The sequence below is a fragment of the Colobus angolensis genome, unplaced genomic scaffold, assembly GCF_000951035.1.
Source record: "Colobus angolensis palliatus isolate OR3802 unplaced genomic scaffold, Cang.pa_1.0 Scaffold74, whole genome shotgun sequence".
Taxonomy (NCBI): domain Eukaryota; kingdom Metazoa; phylum Chordata; class Mammalia; order Primates; family Cercopithecidae; genus Colobus; species Colobus angolensis.
Window position 1 is genome coordinate 12,597,682 of NW_012121154.1, and position 24,353 is coordinate 12,622,034.

Below are 24,353 nucleotides of genomic sequence, written 5' to 3' on the forward strand. Positions count from 1 at the left end.
GCTGGGACTACAGGCGCCCGCCACCTTGCCCAGCTAGCTTTTTGTATTTTTTAGTAGAGACGGCGTTTCACCGTATTAGCCAGGATGGTCTCGATCTCCTGACCTCGTGATCTGCCCGTCTCGGCCTCCCAAAGTGCTGCGATTACAGGCTAGAGCCACCGCGCCCGGCCCTGGTTCAGGTTTATAAACAGTTACTCAGCTTCTAAGATGTTCCAAATGATGCTAGGTAATGTATCTCAATAACTTAATTGCATAAAAACACAACAGGAGGTAAAAGAGATTTTGTTTTTCTTTCTTTTCTCACTATGATAGTTCCAGAACTAAGGTACTAGACTGCTACATTCCCAAGAAGCCCACTGAAACCCAACTGGAATGCTTTTGTTGCATCTCCTCTGACTGAGTCACCACGGTAGTGACCTGTCACACGGTTTCCTTCTTACAGATAATGATGACACAAAGGACAAACTGGAGCTGTCTTCCTTCCAAAATGAAAACTTGCAATTGCACTCTGCTTCCACTAAGAGGGGAATGAGTGGAAAGCTTTCACTTCGGGAAGAACTGAGCCCCTTGAGTCACCTTCTGATACACTAGTCTCCGGGTGACACTGTGGTCACTCATTCCACAAGAAGCTATCCTAGAAACTAAATGGTAGCCAACAATGCCTCAGCATGATGAGACAGCTGCTGTCGCACGCACATAACCCATGGTGCTAGGCACACACTGACTCTTTACGTTGTAAGAGGTCCTTATGAGGACGGCAAGAATATCCCCTCTATATGGAGGAGGTTCAGTATGAGGCCCAAGGAAGTAGTGGAACTAACAGATTTAACGTTGCCACCTCAACCATTCACGCAACAAATATTTACTGAGTCCCTTCTGTGTGCTAAGCATGGTCTTGGTACTGGAAACACAGTAAGAAAAAAACACAAGCCAAATTAGGAAACTCATGTACTGGCTGAAAATATGGGCAATAAGGCAAATAAATGAGGAATCCACACATTCCATCAGGTAGCTCAAGAGGCTATGAAGAAAAACAAAGCAGAGAAAGGAGACGGATAATGCCAAGGCTGTTCAGGGGAGATCTTTTCTGAGAAGGTGACATTCAGGAGAGGTCTGAAGAAAGGCAGGCATGAAAGTAAGAGAAGTCTGAGGCAAAGGACACAGGAAGTACAAAAATCCTAAGGCAGAAACAGGCTTGCAACTTTGAGAAACTTTAGAAAGAAGCCAGTGTGAATGGTGTAGAATGAATTAGGGAAACCACTGGAGAGTTTGTCAGCTTCAGTGAGGGACACCTCAGGGCATCACTCTACATGGGAAACACAATGGAGATCATTTTGGTGAGGGGGAGTGGGTATGGGGGAAGAAGTTATGCTTTGAACAGTTCTCTCTGGACTGCCAGACAGAGACATCCTGGTGAGCAGGAGCTGAAGTGACAAGAGCATGGAGGCTGTGTTACAGCAGCCTAGGCAAGGACTGACAGTGGTGTGGGTCCCCATCGAGTGACACAGAAAGGATTCCAGAAATATCCCACAGGTAAGACCAACAAAATCACCCTGTTCCAGGGCCTTTGTCCGTTAGATGTGTTGAGCCAAGATATGCACTATGGCTCTGTCAGCTGAACATCTAAGAGGGATGGATCATCCTCTTCTCAACCTTCAGTGGCTGCCAAATTACTCTAGGAAAAAAGTGTACATTGTTTAGCCTGACATTTAGGTTCCTTCGAGCTCCTCGAACCGGCCCCAATCTTTCTTCTACTATGCCCTAACATGTACATTCTGCCCTAAAGACAGGATCTACACAAACTCTTCATTGTTTCTCTTGCCACACGCAGTACCATGTGGTCAAGTGCAAGACTCTAGGTTATACCCCTTTCTATGCAGAAAACAAAAAACACCCCCCATGGGGGAGGCTGTCCTTGCTTACCAAATGGCCAAGCTGTGGGCAAAAACTGAGTGCTTCCAAACAAAGGAGATCCTGTCATTGGTACATCCCTAGAATTTGACAATATTAAAATGCTCTGCAAGACCTCTAGTTTCTAACTGATGCAACAGGTATTGGGGATGGTATGTGTGTTAGACACAGTAAAATTGTGATTATAAATGGAAAAAAGCGGAAGAAAGGAAAGAGAAGAAGAATACAACAAGGTATCACTCATTTGTTTGTTCATTATTCAATAAATACTTACCTTAGCACTGAATCAGATGCCGAGGATGCAAAGATAAAAACGCACTGCATTCTCTAAGAGTTCACATTCTAATGAGAAGACAATGACAATGAGCACTGCCCATACAACTACGATGAGCATGGCCAGCAGGAGCAGAGGGGAAAGAAAACTAAGCCTGCTGGGGACACAGAAAGCCCTCACCCAGGAGGCAGGCTACTGTGTTGGATCATATCCTGGATCAGGAAAATTTAAAAAGAAAATTTTAGAATTATTGAGGAAATTTGAATATGGAATAAATAATGGATGATATGAGGCCAGGTGTAGTGGCTCATGCCTAAAATCTTAGCATTTTGGGAAGCCAAGGTGGGCAGATCATTCAAGCCCATGAGTTCAAGACCAGCATGGGCAACATGGTAAAACCCTACTTTCTCTACCAAAAACATAAAAATTGGCCAGGCATGGTGGTGCTGACTGTAGTCCCAGCTACCTGGGGGGCTGAGGTGGGAGGATCACTTGAGCCAGAAAGCAGAGGTTGCAGTGAGCCAAGATCACGCCACTGCACTCCAGCCTGGGCGATAGAGCAAGACCCTGTCTCTATATTATATTTAATAATATAAAATTAGTGCTATTCTTACATGTTATAATAGTATTATTGTTACAATGGAGGACGTCCTAATTCATCTCTCAGAAGATGAATGCTTAAGTATTTAGGAGTGAAGTATCCTGCACTGCAGCATGCAGTGTCTGTGTAAAGAAAGGATATGCAATGCGGCAAAGTGTTAATTGCTCAATCTATGTGGAGGATACAGAGTTGTTTATTGTACTATTCTTTCAAAATAATAAAATACACAGATGCTCTAATAATTCCTTCCTGCACCTTCCTGGATGGTGCTGGCTATGCAGGGATATACACTCTCCACTGTGGAGACCACTGCTGTAGATCATGGGGACCTGTGGAAACTGTGAGCAGGGGAATAACACCGATCGGGTGAGCATACTGCAAAGACACTCTAGCAGCACCATGGAAGGGCACGCTGAAAGGCAGGTGGGGAGAAAAGCTGGAGAGAACACAAAGCCAAGAGACCAGTAAGGAGCCTCCATAACAGCAGAGGCAAGCAATGACAGTGCCCACTGTAGGGCCAAGACAAGCGGGATCCCTACTTAGGAGGTATGACTAACAAAATGAGATGATTTACTGGATGTGAGAGAAAAAACGGGGACACACTGATGATCAAGTTTCTCACTGGAGCAACAAGAAATGGTGGTAACAAGCGCAGGAAATACAGCATGCATAGCAGGTTGGCAGGGTGAGATGTATTCTGGTTTTGAACACGTAAGGTTTGAAGTTTCCTGTGACACAGAGATGGAGCTGTCATGTAAACAATAGGATAAGTTTTATGACTTGCCTGGGCCTCGATGGTGACCACGTGGTAACAAGCAGCAACTGTCCTCCTTTACATGGATTGTGATGACCAAGGCAACTTACATTCAATGGGAAATTTTTCAATATATTATTATATGTTATTTATCTACCTTTGCCATTGACCTGTTGTATTTAATTCAGTGCTACTAACAACCCTAGAGGTAGCCATTTCTTTCCTTTGATAGAGGAATAAGCCAAGGCTCAGACAGGATAAGAAACCAAAGTTCCACAGTTATTAAGTTCTGAGCTGGGGATTAATCTGATGATATGCGGGTGCCTCTCGGTGTCTGCGGGGAACTGGTTCCAGGACATCCTGAGGACACCAAAATCCACAGATGCTCAAGTCGCTGATATAAAATGGTGTAGTGTTTGCATGTAACCTACATACATCTTCCTATATACTTTAGTTGATCTCCAGTTATTTATAATACCTGCTACAATGTAAATGGTATGTAAATAGTTGTTACACTGTATTGTTTAGGTAATAAAGACAAGGGGGAAAAGTCTGTACATGTTCAATAAAGACACAGGTTTTTTTTTTTTTCCCTCCAACTATTTTCCATCTGAGGCTGGCTGAGCACACAGATGTGAAATCCACAGATGTAAAACCCATGGATATGGAGGGCTGGCTGTAACTGAAGCCACTGCAGCCTGAGCCAATACTCACAAAATAAGTACAAATAAAAAAAGTACTTTGGTCTGGTCATGGTGGCTCACACCTGTAATCCCAGCACTTTGGGAGGCTGGGGAGGGCGGATCACCTGAGGTCAGGCATTGGAGACCAGCCTAGCCAACATGGTGAAGCTCTGTCTCTACTAAAAATATAAAAATTAGCCAGGCATGGTGACAGGTGCCTGTAATCCCAGCTATTCGGGAGACTGAGGCAGAAGAATTACTTGAGTCCAGGAGGCAGAGGTTGCAGTGAGCTGAGATTGCACCACTGCACTCCAGCCTGGGCAACTAGACTGAGACTGTCTCAAAATATAAATAAATAAATAAAATAGAAATAATTAAAAAGGTACTTTGTAAATTACTTTCTATATGAAACTTTGGCCGGGCGCGGTGGCTCACGCCTGTAATCCCAGCCCTTTGGGAAGCCAAGGTGGGTGGATCACGAGGTCAGGAGTTTGAGATCAGCCTGACCAACATGGTGAAAACCCGTCTCTACTAAAACTACAAAAATTAGCCAGGCGTGGTGGTGCACGCTTGTAATCCCAGCTACTCAGGAGGCTGGGGCGGCAGAATCGCTTGAACCCGGGAGGCAGAGGTTGCAGTGAGCTGAGATCACGCCACTGCACTCAAACCTGGGCAACAGAGCAAGACTCAACCTCAAAAAAAAAAAAAAAAAAAAAGAAACCTCAAGAGAAAAACTGAACTGCAACAGCAACAATAAATCTGGATAAGGTACATCTCACTACTGCCCTTTCCCAGACATGAACCTACATTCTATGTAAGCACCTTCAAACACTCCCTATAAAGGGGAACAGGAGCTGACCACGTCCAGCCAAGCAAAGAAAGCAAATCCTTAGGAGGATTCATCATAGCCAGCGTGTAACAAAGCCAGCTCACTCAGCGTGCAATTCCAGACTGCTGGAACCAAAGGAGCTGCAGAATGTCCTGGGCGGTTTGCAGGGCTGGCTCATCAATTACTCGCTGTGTGTTAAACAGTCTGGTCAGTAGAGGGAGCAGAGGAGGTTTCAGAGCTTTTCCACCAAGAGTCAGAATGGAAACCAACTGTGTTACCCAGTTTCACTTACTAGAGTCACTCAGCATTCACTCCCAACATAAAGGTTTGAATAAGTCAAGCCTTCTTAGGTAGACAAGAACACAAGAGCCAATCTATAATCTGTCATCACATCTAAATCCATGCCAATTCCTTGAAAATTACAATCCTGGGCCAGTTATCAATAGTAGGGTCCTATAATCAGGAACAAATATCAAAAGACAATATGATACTTCTTTCTCAATAGAGTCAAAGAGGAGGTATATTTTTCTTGAATAGAAACAAAACAAAAAAAAAACCATAATAATATCAGATAGAAGAAGATACAAATGATAAACTAAACTACACATTCTAGAAAGATGTAAGTCGCTAAAACTGGAAGGTTTTTGCAAATGATGCTGCTGACTATAAATATATTAAAAATGAGAACTGGTCAGAAGTAAGATTTGGTATGCAGAGAGCAAGAGATAGCCTAGTGGCATAGAACATGTATTTAAATCACATTACTTCTTCATGAGTATAAAAGTAATAAAAATGATTAGCACACACAAGCAGGGCTTGGCCACTTCCAGCCAGTTCCTTCATAGCATTTGTTAATGGCATGTCCCCGAAGTCAGTAATGGCAGACAGTTGATGGGAAGAACACTTACCTTTTGGCAAATCCCCAGTACTGGAGGCTGAAACCGTCCTGCTTCTGTCATGGGATGGACTGCTCTCCTCTTGCTCAGTAAGTGGTGATCCCTCAGAAAGCACAGAGCCGCAGGCCACAGGTTCTAAGGATCCAGAGAACAACGAGGTGGAAAACTCTGGGAACTGTGACTCGGGAATTTTATGTCGTCCATTTGGCAATTCACCGTTGAATTGTTCATAGGAGCTGCTATATGTGTAATCACTTTCTGCATTTGGCTCATCAAGATTATATTCCTCAGGATTTGGGCAGTCTTCTTCATCATCCTCTTCATCGTCCAGTTGCTGCTCCAGTGAGAATGGGCCATTCTCAATATGGCCATTGGTTTTAGGTGATTCTATCCACGTAGGGTCTATGTTCACAAGTTCCTGATCTACATCATCTTCATCTTTTTCAATGTTTTCTTTCTCAGCATCTTCTTTCTCTTCCTGGTCCTCAGCTTCACCTTAAGAAGTTGATGGGTCAAGAATCAGAACTTGTTACTGTCCTTAATATGGCCTCACTAAGTACTTGTTTCCATCAATAAAACACATTTTGAATGTGTTTAACTTATGTACCACCTAGTAAACACCTCTTCGCTTTTGGGGTAAAGGCTTCAGGTTTTCTAAATCTCATTTTTCATTCATTTAATAATTGGCCTGCTCTTAAAAGAAAAAGTTTCCCTTAAGGGAAAATAACTCTTTCTAAATAAAGTTGCACTTCCATTTCTATCTTCTACAATCTTCAGAAATAGACTTGTGGTGCATTACAGTTAGGTAAAAAGTTAATGACAAAATAAAGCACCATCATTAGCATGACAGAAACATGGTATTTCTCAGACATTTTACATTTTTTAAAAACTATTTTGAAATGTTAACATATTTCTGGCATACAGTTCACAAATGATGAAGTACAAGGCTGTCTCCCATATTTCCCAATAGGGAGTTGGAGACAATCGGACTTGTCATCTGCAGCAGCAGCACAAATCAGCCCCCAAGCTGACCGGGTAGGACCCTACTAATGGAGCTCTGAGGACCCCATGCAGCCCAGGTTCGAGGCCCCACTGACCATTGTCCTTTGCAGTCTCTGTCTCGGCCGCCTCCTCTAATCCTGTTGTTTTTAGTTTCACCTCTGGGCAGTATTCGCCATCCTGGTCATTGGAAGGTGCAGCTGAGGTGATGTTTTCTTCTATTATTTTCCTTTCAGCTTCTCGCTCCAGTTCTTCTATCTCTTGCAGGCGTTTCTCTAATAACTCAGCCTGCCTCTTCTGTTTCTTTTTCAGTTTTTTCTTTTTGTTTTTAGATATTTTTCCTATCTATAACATGTTAAGAAAAGACCACAGGTCAGTTTTCTTCTTTTTAAAGTACCACATGATACTATAACTGCTAGCAGCATGGCAAATACCAATAAATTCTGCTTTCTCATGCCATATTCTACTAAAATCCCAAACCCAGACATCCACTTTTTGGTAAGGCTCACAGTAAAATCAAAGGGAAAGCAGTGCTGACTGATCTCACGTGCTGGGTCTACCACCAGGTCCTACCCTCAGAGGGATAGAGCTTAAATCCAGTAAGTCTTCACCATTCAAACTCTAAGAGAACTGAAGTTTGAAATTCTCTTGGCCTTAAAGGAGAAGCTCCTCTTGCAAGTTTTATTTGCTGCTGTCTATATACAAAGTAACAACATCCCACTTCCTCAATGCCAAAAATGAAACAGGTGCCTGAGCAGGTGTACGTCACTGTGTGTCTGGGTCTCACATATGAAGCTCTTAGCAGCCAAGACATGAATTCTAAGAGATAAGCCTATTCAGCAAAGGGAAAAAAGAAAAAGCCACAGCTTTTGTCTGCCTCCCATCATGGCCACCTGACTTGCCAAGCACTGGCAATGAAAGCCTCCAACCTTTCAAACAATCAGTGAACTCAGGCAGCTCAAGCCAGGGAAGAACTATGGGAAACAACCCGGGCATCTCAGCAGGCCAGGAAGCGTAATTATCACAGCTCCCTCTTGTTCCAGAACTTACATTCCAAATCGAGGGTTGTCTCAGTAAACACAGTGTTTTGCTGTTGTTTTGTTTTTTGTTTATTTTTTCTTTGAGACTGAGTCTTGTTCTGTTGCCCAGGCTGGAGTGCAGTGGTATGATCTCAGCTCACTGCAACCTCCACTTCCCGAGTTCAAGTGATTCTCATGTCTCACCCTCCTAGGTAGTTAGGAGTACAGGTGCACGTCATCACACCCAGCTGATGATGATGATGATGACTGACACGGAGTCTCGCTCTGTCACCCAGATTGGAGTGCAGTGGCATGATCTCGGCTCACTGCAACCTCCACCTCCTGGGTTCAAGCGATTCTTCTGCCTCAGCCTCCTGAGTAGCTAGGATTACTGGTGTCCACCAGCACACTCGGCTAGTTTTTGCATTTTTGGTAGAGATGGGGTTTCACCATGTAGGCCAGGCTGATCTCGAATTCCTGACCTCAAGTGATTCAGTGGCCTCGGCCTCCCAAAGTGCTGGGATTACAGGTGTGAGCCACCACACCCAGTATCTAATAAGGGCATACGCTTTTGACGGGACCACAAAATAGATCAGTCTCTTTCTTATTTAATATCTGGATGGAAAAAAATTAGAACAACAGCTTCAGAAAAACAGGTAACTTAGCAGCCAATCAGAAATAATGTAAATGATTTAGAAATAAAAATACTTCAACTCCATCACCTCACATTTCACTGAACTTGGCCAACCATAGTCCAGAAAATGCATAAAGAAGACAATCTTTGAAAGGCTCTAACTATCCCAACTCTGCACAGATCACGAAAACTTAACAAGACAGGCTGGACGTCGTAGCTCACGCCTGTAATCCCAGAACTTTGGGAGGCCGAGGTGGGCAGATCACTTGAAGTCAGGAGTTTGAGAACAGTCTGGCCAACATGGTGAAACCCCGTCTCTACTAAAAATACAAAAAATTAGCTGGGTGTGGTGGCGGGTGCCTGTAATTGCAGCTACTTGGGAGGCTGAGGCACAAGAATTGTTTGAATCCGGGAGGGGGAGGTTGCAGTGAGCCAAGATGGCACCACTGTACTCCAGCCTGAGCGGCAGAGCAAAACTCAGTATCAAAAAAAAAAAAATTAACAAGACAGTAACTCTTACCTATTTGAGGATACACAACTGTTATAAATGTGTTCACCCTTTAAATACACAACTTTTTAATAATTTGAACAACTCAATAATAAATGGTCTCTTTTGACATGGTGCATATAAAGTAATATGTATAAGTACTTACAGGTTTCTGCTGTGGAGCCGTACTCACTAAAATAAAATGAAACAAAATCAGTATTTAGCAGAAAAGAGACACATACCTTCACGTAGGTCATTCGAATTGCAAAGTGAAATAATTATTGTCTTTTAATGGCTATCCAACTTCAAAAACTATTAATCAGAGCTTCTTAATCACAGGGATCTAGAGAAAGTTTATGCACTGAAACAAATGAGTGATTCTTGAAGGCATAGCAGAAGTTGCTCACACTGAGCCATTTCTCTTATTTATCTAAAATGAAATACTAACACATCTCAAAAACAGTCAAGCCCAAAGCACCAACAGATAAGAAAATGGAAAACAATTCATACATATCACAGTCATTAAACCAAATTTGTTTAAAATATAATGAAATGAACAATTTAGATTAGATGTACATCTATATTTGAAATATATTTTGCAAGCTTTCTACAATTTAAATCAAATACTGCAGTTGGTATGCGGCAAATAGTCTGGGAATCACATGATTAAACCCCTACACCAGGGCCAAAAGTTTGACAGGCTGGGTCCATGATCTAAACAACACCCTGATGGCAGTAAAGGAGATGTGAAGAGAGCCCCAGGCAGTCCCAGGAGCCTCAGCCCTTTAGTATCCATGCTTGCCTGACAACACACAAAGGCACAGACCACGGTGTCGAAGAGTGAGAAGCACAGTCCACACTTCACTGCTCCACCACCCCGACCCCACCCCAGAAGTAAAGATATCCCAATACTCAGGTCACTTGGTCTTCTTTCCCCACCATCAGGCCTTTTCTAACTAACTCCAAATCTGTTGATAAAACTCAGATTGACATAGCTATGCTAAATGGACAACAGGAATTACTGTAACAAAACTGAAGCTAGAAAAATATTCTGATGATTAAAGATCAGCTACAGGAAAGCTGTTACTATGTTCTCCTCTGCAGAGAAGTGGGCAACAGAAAAAAATGTTCAAATATAGATGAAGCAGCAACTACAAACTTAAATGGCCTTTTAAAGGGGGACAAAAGTAAGTAATTTTAACATTAAAATATAATGTAGCTGGGGTATTTTCCATTTCAAGAAAAGGGTGCAGTTATTTCCAGCAATTAAACTTTTCCAAAAAGTTCCTTATATGAAACGTTTGATTCAGATACCTTCAACAACTGCTACTTTGCAAGCTCACAATGCCCCCAAACTGAAATGAAGCTAGCTCAGCTCCCTCACCTGCAGACCCTGAAGGAGGAGGAGCACCTGCTTTCTGCCACTCAGTGGCCTCAGCTGCCATTCTTCTCACATATGCATCATCCACACACATCAAGATGTTTTCCGGCTTTATGTCAGTATGAATGATCTTGCACTTACTGTGTAGATAATCTAACCCTTGAAGGACCTGGATATAGTAAAATCAAGAGAGGAGATAAGCTATTAATACCTCATTATATAACTTTTATTTATTTGAAAAACATGTAATATGATGACAGGGTACAAAGTTTGATAAACACAAAAGGATATTTAGTAAAAATCTCCCTCCCATGACTACCCGCACAGGAATCCAGCTCTCCTTTCCATAAGCAATAAATATGTATAATTTCAGAGATTATTTATGCTCATGGAAGCAAATGCATCTACATACAGTTGAACCTTGAACAACATGGGTTCACTTATACACAGATTTTTTTCTTCCACCTCTGCCACCTGAGACAGCAAGACCAACCCCTCAGCCTACTCAATGCGAAGATGATGAGGATGAAGACCTTTATGATGATCTACTGAATATGATCTATCTACTTAATGAATACCAAGTATATTTTCTCTTCCTTATGATTGTCTTAACATTTTCTTTTCTCTAGCTTACTTTATTGTAAGAATATGCTATATAACACGTTAATCAACTGGTCATGTCATCAGTAAGGATTCTGATCAACAGTATGCCAGTAGTAGTTAAGCTCTGGTCAAGTCAGAAGCCAGATACGGATTTTCAACTTCATTGGAGGGGGCTGGTCAGTACCTCTAACCCTTGCGCTGTTCAAGCGTCAACTGTACATATTTCAATAACAACTATATTCATGTATCATACAATTGACTCCTTTAGGTGTAGAATTCAATGGGTTTTAGATGTGCAACTATCACTACTATTTATTTTTTTAATTTTTATTTATTTTTAAATTTTAAATTTTATTTTTTTGAGACGGAGTCTCACTCTGTCACCCAGGCTGGAGTGCAGTGGTGCGATCTCGGCTCACTGCAACTGCTGCCTCCCAGATTCAAGCAATTCTCCTGCCTCAGCCTCCCAAGGAGCTGGGATTACAGGCATGTACCACCACGCCTGGCTAATTTTTTTGTATTTTTAGTAGAGACGGGGTTTCACCATATTGGCCAGGCTGGTCTCGAACTCCTGAGCTTGTGATCTACCCGCCTTGATCTCCCAAAGTGCTGGGATTACAGGTGTGAGCCACGGTGCCTGGCAACTATCACCACTATTTAAATGACAACACTTTCATTGCTCCAAAAAGAAACAACATATTATAGCATTCACTCCCCATATATCCCTCCTACCCCGTCTAACCCTTAGCAACCACTCATCTACTTGCTGATTCTGAACATTTCCTATAAATGGAATCATGTAAAGTATTTTTTGTAACTGGCATCATGTTTTCAAGTTTGACTCTTGTGCTGCATGTATTAGTACTTCACTTATTTTTATTGGCAAATAGTATTCCACTGTATGGAGATATAACATTTTGCTTATTCCTTCACTTCATGAACATTTGGGTTATTTTCACTTTAGGGGCTATAAAAATAACACTGCTGTTCACACTCGTGTATACATTTTTGTGTGAACATAGTTTTTTTTTGAGGGGAGGTATATACCTAGGAGTTACCATAATTAGCTCATACCGTGCCTCTATATTTAGCTTTTTGATAAACTGCCAGTGTTTTCCACAGCGGCTGCATCATTTTACATTCCTATCACCAGTGTATGAGGGTTCCAATTCTTCACCCTGAACAACACTATTTTTTTTACTTGATCCACCCAAATGGATATGCAGTATCTCGTTACAGTTTTGATCTATATTTCCCTGATGGCTAATGATGTCCATACATTTTTAACACTGCAAGAGAAGGGGTGCTTGATTTAAATAGAAAATAGCCTTAGTATCTAGACAATGCTACAGCATCATACTAAAAGAAAGTAATGAACCAAGATATTCATATTTATCATATTAAAACAATCAATCAAAAACTTACAGTGTCAGTGACCTGAATACAAGGTCAATGTTTTTCTATAATTATTTCCACTGGAGAATAATTTTTTCAATTATTTCCATAAACAAAATTTATTTTTACAAAACAGATCACGTTCTCATATGAGCATTAGAAATTCAAAATGTTAAGCAAATATTACATCAATCACCATTCAAACAATGAACCGAATAGGCATTTTGTTCAAAGAGACAGGAAGTGTTAAATGTTTCACACCATCCAACACTGAAATATTCCCAGTTTAATCGACAGTCTGTTATCAGGAAGGCATCTGATCAACAGTAGGCTATTAGTAGTTAGCCTACTGTTAGTAGAAGTTTAAAGTAGCATTATGTAAGTGAGAGGGAACAAAGATTTCACAGGGAAAATGAAAACAAGAATATCTGTCTCTTAAAAAGGATCAAAATGTCTACAAACATTTAAAACAACTTTATCTTAGGGAGTATTTTTACATAAATTCACTGAATGTGCATCGGCTGAGCTCCTATCACATGCCATTATTCCAGATGTTTGATATATAAAAGCTCCCAGGCTTCATGTTGCTTACAGTCCTCATATCCTCACAGAGCTTACCAATTCAGGATGAGAAATGAGTATGAGGGGTGGGGGAATTGGCCAAAAAAAAACCAAGATGAATCATGGGCATGGCAAATATGATTTAATAAGACATTGACAAGTTCCTGGTAACTACCAATAAAGTAGATAAAACTAGGATAAGATTTTAAGACTTTTGAGTTTTTGCCTTAGAATATTTACTGTTTTGGATAATACTGCAATTAGGATATGTTTAAATTACATTTAAAATGTCAAGGCTGCGCTCGGCCTTGCCTTGTAATCCCAGCGCTTCGGGAGGCCGAGGCAGGCAGATCACTTGAGGCCAGGAGTTCAAGACCAGCCTGGCAAACATGGTGAAACCCTGTCTCTACTAAAAACACAAAAAAATTGCACAGGCATAGTGGCCCAGGCATGGTAGCACACGCCTGTAATCCCAGCTATGCAGGAGGCCGAGGCACAAGGCAGAGGTCACAATGAGCTGAGATCATGGCACTGCACTCCAACCTAGGTAACAGAATAAAACTCTGTCTCAAAAGAAAAAAAAAATAAAATGTCAAAGGACCAATAGTAAGAAAGATAACATTATGTAAAATATTTCCATGGAGAACATGGTTACACTCCTGAAGGAAACACAATCCAATGGGCTCATGTTATTCAATGACATTCATGCATCTTCCTGGTGCAAACTGAATAATATGTGGAGTTTTACATCTGAACAGCCAAAGAGATTCTAAAAAGTACAAGAAATTAATGGAGAGGCACACTGATGATGTCCAGCCCACAGAGGTCAAAGGAATACAATTTTTGAAAAATATTAGTTTTCCGACTAAAATTATATTTCGGTATCAAATACTATCTCAAGGTAAAAATGTCAGTACCTTTCCTTCCTAAATATCTTTGATCATTTTCTCATGTACAAGAGTTTGTTTCTTTCACAGTTCAAAGGCTGATTCGCTGTGCAGGAGGCTACACAGTTAAGAGTTAATGTGCCTCAGTGTGCAATGCGTTCACATGAGGTCCCAATGACAATGATGCACCTCATGACAAGCAAGAAGTGATCTCAGTAAAAATTTCAAGTTCAAGATTTTAAAAAAATATTGGCTATTGCACTCAACTGGGCTAACTTTCTTTAAACACCAATGGGTAATACACACAAGGAAAATACTTTGCCATGGGGACAAATAAAGTTAGTTAAGATAATTCAAACCATTAAAGGAAATGGCAACAGGGCAGTGTTAAAAACATGACCTTGGACTCAGACTGCTCTTAAACTCCTGCTCAACCATTTACTCATTGTGCTACCCCTGGGCAAGCTGTTCCAGCTGTTTGAGCTTTCATTCTTGTCTATAAGAGGGGGAAACATACTGTTACACACAAATATAGCAATAAGCATTAATCTATGGAGGCCGGGTGTGGAAGCTCACGCCTGTAATCCCAGCACTTTAGGAGGCAGGCGGATCACGAGGTCAGGAGATCAAGACCATCCTGGCTAACATGGTGAAACCCCATCTCTACTAAAAATACAAAAAAAATTAGCCGGGTGTGGTGGCGGGCACCTGTAGTCCCAGTGACTTTGGGAGGCTGAGGCAGGAGAATGGCATGAACTCAGGAGGCGGAGCTTGCAGTGAGCCAAGATTGAGCCACTGCACCACTCCAGCCTGGGCAACAGAGCGAGATGGAAAACTCACAAAAACAAAGTCTAGCACACAAGAAACTTAAATGGTAAAACTTATCTAAGTCAGAAGACTTATACTGATACTGATTTACTGAATTATGATTTTCCATCACTTTTTTAAAAAATTAATTTATTTTTAGAGATGGGATCCCACTATGTTCCCCAGGCTGGAGAGCAGTGGCTATTCAGAGGTGTAAGCACAGCACACTGTAGCCTCAAGTGCCGAGACCAGCTCGATTGGGGAGACCCTAATCCATTGGCACTAGAGGAATTAAAGACACACACACAGAAATATAGAGGTGTGAAGTGGGAAATCAGGGGTCTCATAGCCTTCAGAGCTGAGAGCCCCGAACAGAGATTTACCCACATATTTATTAACAGTAAACCAGTCATTAGCATTGTTTCTACAGATATTATATTAAAAGTATCCCTTATGGGAAACAAAGGGATAGGCCAAATCAAATGAATAGGTTGGGCTAGTTAACTGCAGCAGGAACACGCCCTTAAGACTCAGATGGCTCACGCTATTGTTTGTGTCTTAAGAATGCCTTTAAGTGGTTTTCCACCCTGGGCGGGCCAGGTGTTCCCTGCCCTCATTCCGGTAAACCCACAACCTTCCAGTGTGGGCGTCATAGCCATTACGAACATATTACAGTGCTGCAGAGATTTTGTTTATGGCCAGTTTTGGGGCCAGTTTATGGCCAGATTTTGGGGGACTTGCTCCCAACATGCAAGCTTCTGGTCTCAAGTGATCCTCCTGCTTCAGCCTTCCAAGTAGCTGGGATTAAAGTGTGAGCCACCACATCTAGCTTCCTAAGTCACTTATTAAAGTTCTCTGGGTTGGCTGGCATGGTGGCTTGCACCTGTAATTCCAGCACTTTGGGAGGTCAAGGCAGGTGGATCACCTGAGGTCAAGAGTTCAAGACCAGCCTGGCCAACACGATGAAACCCCGTCTCTATTAAAAATACAAAAATAAGCCAGGTGTGGTGGCGCATGCCTGTAACTGCAGCTACTCAGGAGGCTGAGGCAGGAGAATCATTTGAACCCAGAAGGCGGCAGTTGCAGTGAGCTGAGATTGCATCACCACACTCCAGTATGGGCAACAGAGTGAGGTTCTGTCTCCAAAAAAAAAAATTATCTGGTCTCAGTTGTTTCAATTTCTAATATAAAAGGGTTGTACTTGATAACCTGTATGGTATATCTCAGCAACAAAACTTTGATTCCATAATTTAATTTTGAACTATTTTTTTTTCTTTTTTTGAGATGGGAGTCTCACTTTATCACCCAGGCTAAGGTACAGTGGCATGATCTCAGCTCACTGCAACCTCCACCTATTGGGTTCAAGCGATTCTCCCGCCTCAGCCTCCCTAGTAGCTGGGATTACAGGCGTGTGTCACCACTCCCAGCTACTTTTTGTATTTTAGTAGAGAGAGAGTTTCACCATGTTGGTCAGGCTGGTCTCAAACTCCTGACCTCAGGTGATCCACCCATTTCGGCCTCCCAAAGTGCTAGGATTACAGGCATGAGCCACCATGCCCAGCCTGAACTACTATTTTTAAATGGTTTTATTTTCCAAAACAGCATTTGTCTTTACCAGTGAAGCTTAAAGTAATAATGCACCCCAGAATCAACCAACATTGATGGGCACTCCTACAATTATTTATACAGGATAACTGTGACAATGGGAAAAACAAAAATACAAAACAAAAAGGAATCATGTTTCATCCCCAAGGATAGATCTCTCCTTGCAAAATCTGACAGAATTAAGTCTTTACTAATTCTTCCCTCTGTTGCTTTTACTTGTCAAATCACAGTATGTTCATTTTTCTTGCCTAAAAACCTTAATACGGCTGGGCACAGTGACTCATGTCTGTAATCCCAGCACTTTGGGAGGCCGAAATGGGCGGATCACAAGGTCAGGAGATCCAGTCCATCCTGGCCAACATGATGAAACCCGGTCTGCACTAAAAATACAAAAATTAGCTGGGTGTGGTGGTGCATGCCTGTAATCCCAGCTCTTCAGGAATCTGAGGCACAAGAATCACTCGAACCCAGGAGGCAGAGGTTGCCGTGAACCGAGATCGCGCCACTGCACTCCAGCCTGGGCGATACAGCCAGACTCCATCTCAAAAACAAACAAGAAACCTTAATACTTGGTGCCAGCAGGAGGCAGCAGCGATCCTTTGGCTGCCAGGGAAGCTGAAATCAACCTAAGCCCAGATGGGCCAGGGACATGACTCTCAATCATCCCACTCAGGAAGCCAGTTCACACACGAGGAACAAGTGCCAGGTTTCTCTGGGTAAAGTCACACTTTAACTTCAGCAGCAGTGCAGAAAAGAAGGCCAAATCTAGGGCTGGGGGCTAGAAGCCCCAAGTCCTGTTCCAAATTAACTAGCTGCAGGCTCAGAGAAGGTTCCTTCTTTTCCCTGAACCTCAAATTCATCTTCAAAATAAGGGGCTTGGTAAAAATGGTCTCAAAGCTTTCTTTCTGTACATCAACATCTGTGTCAGATACCATCTATTACTGGTCTTCACAACACATATCTGCTCCTCTCCACCACAACTTGATTGAAATAGGTCCTGTAATCTTGTAGATACGTGCGGAAAGAGTCAAGCATAATGTGGAAACTCCTCTAAAGACTGTCTCCCTGCCCTTGCTCACAGCCCAGAGAGCAAAGCTTCCCCCAAAATTCTGAACTGTAAAAAGAAATAGAATGAGAGCAACTTTCCGAATTATGCTCCGCTACTGGTGATAAGTGGGGGACTTTCTTCCTCCCACACCTGAACAAAGGACACAGGGCAAGGAGACTGTCTCCTCCTACTCTGTGGGTAATAGAACCTAATGAAGCGCCCAGAGAAACCCATGTGGGCAGCCAGATGGGCTGGCAGAGGAAGGAGGCGACCCCAAGTAAGAGTTTTTCATTGAGGATATTAATTACTTGTGGGTGTGGAGGACACCAGAGGGGCTCTCTGCAAGCCTGGAAGTTTCCTGCTGGAAACGCTGAGGCTTCCACTAGATTTCCCTTCCAGAGTAAAACAGACAAGGCAGGTCCCACCAACTGCCTGTGAAAACCAAGATGTTAAACTCAACGGAGGAGCTTGGAAATACCTGTTACAATAAAAGAGGACAAGAGCCAGAGACATGCTCAAACCAAAAATCCAGGGGACGGCATCCTTACCCACATTGTCCTGAAATATCCTCTGCTCCTTTTTCTTTCTATCTCTAACTGGTGAGAATTAATGAGAAAATCCAGCAGCTGTACTTCTGAATGTCATCAGAAAGTTAAAGCTGCTGTGTCCAGCACTGGGACTGCACAAAGCAATGGGTCAGGAAAGCAGCTTAGTCCCTTGAAACGGAGCCACCTCACCATATTTCCTGAGTCGAGGGCTCCACATCCTGAGGAGAAATTCCAAGTCAATACAGCATCATGTGCACTACCATGCTGAACAAACCCAGTAATATAAAAATGTTTACCAAATTGACATGAAAGCTTCTGGTCTGAACTTGAACAATACTGGTTCAATCATAATAAAATTTGCTGATACACAGGGCCACCGAAAGAATTAAAATGGTAAATAAATACTAAGTATAGACAAAATCAGCCAATGATACATGATACCAGTGGGAGGACCTGCAGGGCACCGCCGTGACTCTTGGCATACTCGAAGGTTGCACCCCAAAGGGAAAGGTCTGGAAAAATACTGGGGTTTAAAGGTCTCATCTGGTTACATATTATAATAGCTACTTCACAAAATCTAATAGCTGTACTTTTTTTGTTTGTTTGGACACAGAGTCTCTCTGTCACCCAGGCTGAAGAACAGCAGTGACACAATCTCGGCTCACTGCAAGCTCCGCATCTTGGGTTCAAGCAATTCCTGCCTCAGCCTCTCAAGTAGCTGGGACTACAGGCGCATGCTGCCGTGCCCGGCTAAGTTTTAGTAGAGACAGGGTTTCACTGTGTTGCCCTGGCTGGTCTCGAACTCTTGAGCTCAGGCAGTCCGCCCGCCTTGCCCTCCCAAAGTGCTGCGATTACAGGCATGAGCCACCGCGCCTGGCCTAATGGCTGTACTTTTAAACAATCTGATTACTAGCTCTACTATTAAGGCACAAGGAAACCATTTACCACAGAGACAAAAATGCACACTTTTCACTGACATATTACAATTTAAAATCATCTCAATCTTTCTATGTAGGACATTTTACACTACCCTGCAGTTAAGAGCATGGATTCTGGAACTACACCATCTGGATTCAAATCCTGGATCCACCACAATAACTATGGGACTCTGAGGAAGATTTGTATCCCTACTGTGCAACATCTTAGGTAGAGTGAAGATAGTAACACCACTGGCCTCATAAGGTAGTGGTGAGGACTAAATATCATGATACAAATAAAGAACCTAAAACAATCAGTGCCCTAAAAGAACAACAGTAAGTGCTAGTGACAATCATGATAACAGAAAGAGTAATAACATAATTTTAAAATCCTGGGCTACAGCTATAATTGCTAGTTTTTTCACCAATGTAGCAAAATCACCAAAATGCAAGCCTTGCCCTTGGCAAGCTTCATTTAACTAATGGCAAGCAGCCATGTTCTTACAAGGTTTCTGTAAAGAGCAATGAACTAAACCATAATCTCTTTAAGTAAAACCCCAGCTACCTTTTCAATTACACAAGAAAGTCAAAGCCACTTTTAAAGAGTGCCAAAGAATTTTAAAGAAACCATCACCCGAGGTCTATCTTTTAATGTACTACAAATAATGACAACACAAACATTTCTTTTTGCAGTGTTAGAAAAAAAAAAGTAAGAGGTGGACATAAAATAGACCTCAATACAGTGACTTAAAAAAAATAGGAAGGTGCACAAACAGTCACAAGACTCCATGGGTAAGGCCAGAGAAGCAGCCATCAGACAGGCCTGGGAGTGGGCTGCACATGGCACTCTAGGGTCATCACCAGAAGCTGCCAGGATGGCCTCCTTCTGCCACAGCACAGTCACCATGGCTACATGGGGACAGCTAAGAACTGATCAGAGGATTGACAATAGCATATAGAAAACCCAGAAAAAGCAATTGATCAAATTCCATCATTACTTTTGAAAAATAAACAAGTGGTAGTATTTATGTCAGCCCTTTAAATCACAGAAAGATCAGCCATTTTCTAAAGAGTAAGGGAAACATGCTTTTTCCTTCATTTAAGGAAAGACAATTAACCAAGATACTTCTTGGCCACTTAATATATAAAGGAAGACACAAAGAGATGTGAAACTGACAATACATGATCCTGGAGTTTAGGAGACAAGATGGCTACTTTGTGTTACTATGACGGATGCTTTAGATGTCCACATTTACTTTTTTTTTTTTTTTTTGAGACAGAGTCTCACTGTGTTACTTAGGCTGGAGTGCAGTGGTGCAACCTTAGCTCACTGCAACCTCCACCTCCTAGGTTCAAGTGATTCTCCTGCCTCAGCCTCCCAAGTAGCTGGGACTACAGGTACGTGCCACCAAACCCAGCTAATTTTTGTATTTTTAGTAGAGATGGGGTTTCACCATATCGGTCAGGCTGCTCTAGAACTCCTTACCTCATGATCTGCCTGCCTTGGCCTCCCAAAGTGCTGGGATTACAGGCATGAGACACTGCACCTGGTCCATCCTTATTCTTGTTTGTCTGTTTGTTTTGAGACAGAATTTCGCTATTGTGGCCTAGGCTGGAGTGCAATGGCACGATCTCGGGTCACTGCAGCCTCCACCTCCAATGTTCAAGCGATTCTCTTGCCTCAGCCTCCCAAGTAGCTGGAACTACAGGTACATGCCACCACTCCCAGCTAATTTTTTATATTTTTAGTAGAGACAAGGTTTCACCATGTTGGCCAGGCGGTCGTGAACTCCTGACCACAGGTGATCCACCCCCTCAGCCTCCCAAAATGCAGGGATTACAGGCATGAGCCACCACACCCGGCCCCCTTATTCTTAATCTTCATAATCAAACCACAAATTATGCATTACTATTTTGAGTTTACAAATGAGGAAACAGGCTCACAGAGGCTAAGTAACGTGATCAGGAGTACAAGATTGAAGTGCCAAAGCTACGATGCTAAGTCTGTCACCAAAGCACATACACCTTATACTTTCTCTTATCCCAGTGGTTCTCAATGAGAGGAAAACTGGCAAAGTTCAGAGATATTTTTAATTGCCACAACCAGGGATGGTGATAGCTGATACTGGCATCTGAAGGGTAGATGCCAGGGATGCTGCTAAACATCCTACAATGCACAGGAAAGTCTCCCACGATTAAAATTATCTTGTCTGAAGTGTCAGTAGAGCTAGGGTTGACATGTGGCCTACAAGTAGTTATGGGACCAAATGTGAGCTGAAGGTATTTCAAGGAGGGAAGGCATATCCCCCTCTTGACTGGGTACTGTGAGAAGCCTTTGTCACAATGGTGGGATTCTGGCTGAGTCTTAAAAATGTGGGTAGACAAGGATGGCATTTCTGGCAGCCTAGGACAAAAGAAATGATCAAAGACGTGGAGATAAAAAATGGCAAGGTGCCATTTAGGGGTCAAGATGATTATCGTTAAATACTTTCTGTAACTACCTACAAAATAAAACCAGTAAACATTTACAAATAAAAATTCTGGTAAATCTGCACATTACAAATGTTTGGGACATCTTTGAATACTCACAAAAAATGTAAGCTGGTAGATTCCAGAGGGAAATAGGGTACCTGAGGGACATCACTTTTTGTCTGCAAGGGGAAACACAGGCTGACACCAGATGACATTAGATCTTAAACAGGTTCCCAGAAAGAAAAGTGACTTAACTTCTACTGGACATAGGCCCAGTGCATTTCCAAACTTACTACAGGCTCATAATAAGTTTATTACATAAAACTCATTATATAACAGCCAAAATGGTAAATCCATGAGCTCTGAAGCCAGACTATCTGGGTTTGAATTCCTGCTCCACCACTCAGCACTTTTTAAGTGACTTCCTAACTAGGGGCAAGTTACTTAACCTCTCTGGACTTCTGTTTCCACTTGATGAAATCAGGAAAGTAATAACATCCATTTCACAGGGTTACTGTGAGGAACTCAACTATGTAAAGTACTCAAATTATACCTGGCACATAGTAAGCACCAAATTAACTATTTGCTACTACTAGCAGTACTATCTCTCATTACATCTTTACAATAAACTAATGAGGAAGGTACTATTTTTGTTTTTTTGTTTTTAAAGAGACAGTCTTGTTCTGTCACACAGGCTAGAGTGCAGTAGCACCATCACGGCTCACTGCAGCCTTGAACACTTGGGCTCAAGTGATCCTCCGACCTCAGCCTCCCAAGTAGCTGGGACCACAGGTGCATGCCATCATACCCGGCTAATTTTTAAATTTTGCTTTGTAGAGACAGGGTCTTGCAATGTTGCCCAGGTTGGTCTTGAACTCCTGGTCTCAAGCAATCCTCCCACTTCAACCATCCAAAGTGCTGGGATTACAGGGATGAGCCACCATGCCTGGCTGGTATCATTATTTTTACCACTTTTATTGATGATGAAATTGTGGTTTGCAGAAGTTAGGTAACTTGGCCAAAGCCCTTTGGTGAAATTAGAGTATATTTGATTCCAAACCCAAGCTCTTAATAACTCCATATATTGCTTCATGAAGGCCAAGAACATAAAGCTTTGGCAAGCAGGCAATGGGAAGCCACTAAAGGATTCTAAATGGGAATATGAGTCATTAAAGCAAGGTTTTACTTGCAATAGAAAGGAGAATAAACCGTAACAGGGACCAGGAATTGGACAGGCTGGTCAGAGTGCCAAGAGAAGCCTGTGAAAAGGTACTGGCTGGAGGTGACAAGGCCCTGAACTAAGGAGGAGAGCAAACGAAATACAAAGAACATCAAGAGAAAAAGACATGGCAAAGTAGAGTTCAACAGGTGGGTTCCTGGGGAAGCACAGCAAGTGATAGAGTAAAGGGAATGACTGGAACCTGGTCAGCTATCCCTGACTCTTAAGAAGAAGGTCTACAGTGAAAGGATATTAAGAAAATACTAAGAAAATTGGTCTGCTCTGACTTGTTCCGGGAAATGATGTAACTGTGTCAGTCTGCAATAAAAAATCTTCCTAGCACCACCCAGGAGAAAGAAACACTGAAAACACAGGCTGAATCAAAGGGGGTGAAGGGAAACCTCAGGTAAGTAGATTATTAACTGGGATACGTAATTTCTTGAACAACTTACTACACTGAAAGTTCTGCGTAAGCTTAGGGGAAAAAAATCCAGATTCCATGATAATATTTTTCTTAAATAAAGATGGATCCACACACACAAAACCAAAACCAAACCAAATCCCATTAACACTGCATATAAGAACAAAGTGCAGACCACATTACAGGATCAAATTTTCAGCATGAATTTTTCTGAACTAAAGAAATAATACAAGAGCTCTTTCTAAATTTCCACAAAAAACAGGGTACATGAATTTCAGTGAGGATAACACATGCATTGGCCAGGTGTGGTATAATCCTAGCAACTTTGGGAGGCTGAGGTGGGAAGACTGCTTGAGTCCAGGAGTGGCCTCAAGAGACCAGCCTGAGCAATACAGTGAGACCCCATCTCTACAAAAAAATAAAAATTAGCTGGCATGGTGGTGCATGCCTGCAGTACCAGCTACTAGGGAGGCTGAGGTGGGAGGATCACTTGAGCTCAGGAGGCCGAGGCTGCAGTGAGCTGTGATTGACTACTGCACTCCAGCCTGGGTAAGAGAGCAAGACCCTGTCTCGAAAAACAAAAACAAAATGAAGAACACACGTTAATTTATTTAATCTTCGGTTCATTCAACAAGGATGCACTGAGGTTCCACTGAACCTCAGATTTTCGTCTTTCAACTTACAGACTCTTTCAACTTACTAAGGCTAGATTTTGTTTTTCTTCTCTAGAAGATAAAATAAACATCAATGGCTTATCTGTGAATTCACCATTTTTGTTTTTTTGAGATGGAGTCTTGCTCTGTTGCCCAGGCTGGAGTGCAGTGGCATGATCTCAGCTCACTGCAACCTCCACCTCCCAGGCTCAAGCAATTCTCCTGCCTCAGCCTGCTGAGTAGCTGGGATTACAGGTGCGTGCCACCATGCCTGGCTAATTTTTCTGTTTTCAGTAGAGACGGGGTTTCACCATACTGGCCAGGACTCCATGATCCGCCCGCCTTGGCCTCCCAAAGTGCTGGGATTACAGGTGTGAGCCACCACACCTGGACAAATTCACCTTCTTACACACTAAGCCTAAAGGGTGGTGGTGCGGTCAGTCACTTAAGGCAACAGCAGGCCCCTCTGAAAGCACGAGGTTCTGGGAAATGTTGGAGCCTGCGGGAAATACACGCAGGCAGCTATTTCTGAAAGTATTCAGTATTTGCTAGAATATGTAATTCCTTTAATATTTTCAAGATTTATTAAAAATAATTAGGAGATTCTTCCCAAGTTTTAACAATTTAAACAAACAACAAAAGTTTTGTTTGTTGTTTAAAACAAACAGGCTGGGCGCGGTGGCTCAAGCCTGTAATCCCAGCACTTTGGGAGGCCGAGGCGGGCGGATCACAAGGGCAGGAGATCGAGA

At 42.4% G+C, this 24,353-nt stretch overlaps 1 protein-coding gene across 3 annotated transcripts in view; it reads right to left on the minus strand.

The window, feature by feature from the left end:
• The window catches only part of SRPK2 (SRSF protein kinase 2), a 198,001-nt gene that overhangs the window by 22,777 nt on the left and 150,871 nt on the right, over window positions 1–24,353 (minus strand). For all 3 annotated transcript variants that reach the window (XM_011927759.1, XM_011927757.1, XM_011927758.1), the window contains 4 exons: window positions 10,472–10,637; window positions 9,254–9,279; window positions 7,046–7,292; window positions 5,961–6,443 (listed from right to left, as the gene is read on the minus strand). In XM_011927759.1, the coding sequence (XP_011783149.1) occupies window positions 5,961–6,443; window positions 7,046–7,292; window positions 9,254–9,279; window positions 10,472–10,637 (922 nt within the window). The remainder of the gene's footprint in view (window positions 1–5,960; window positions 6,444–7,045; window positions 7,293–9,253; window positions 9,280–10,471; window positions 10,638–24,353) is intronic.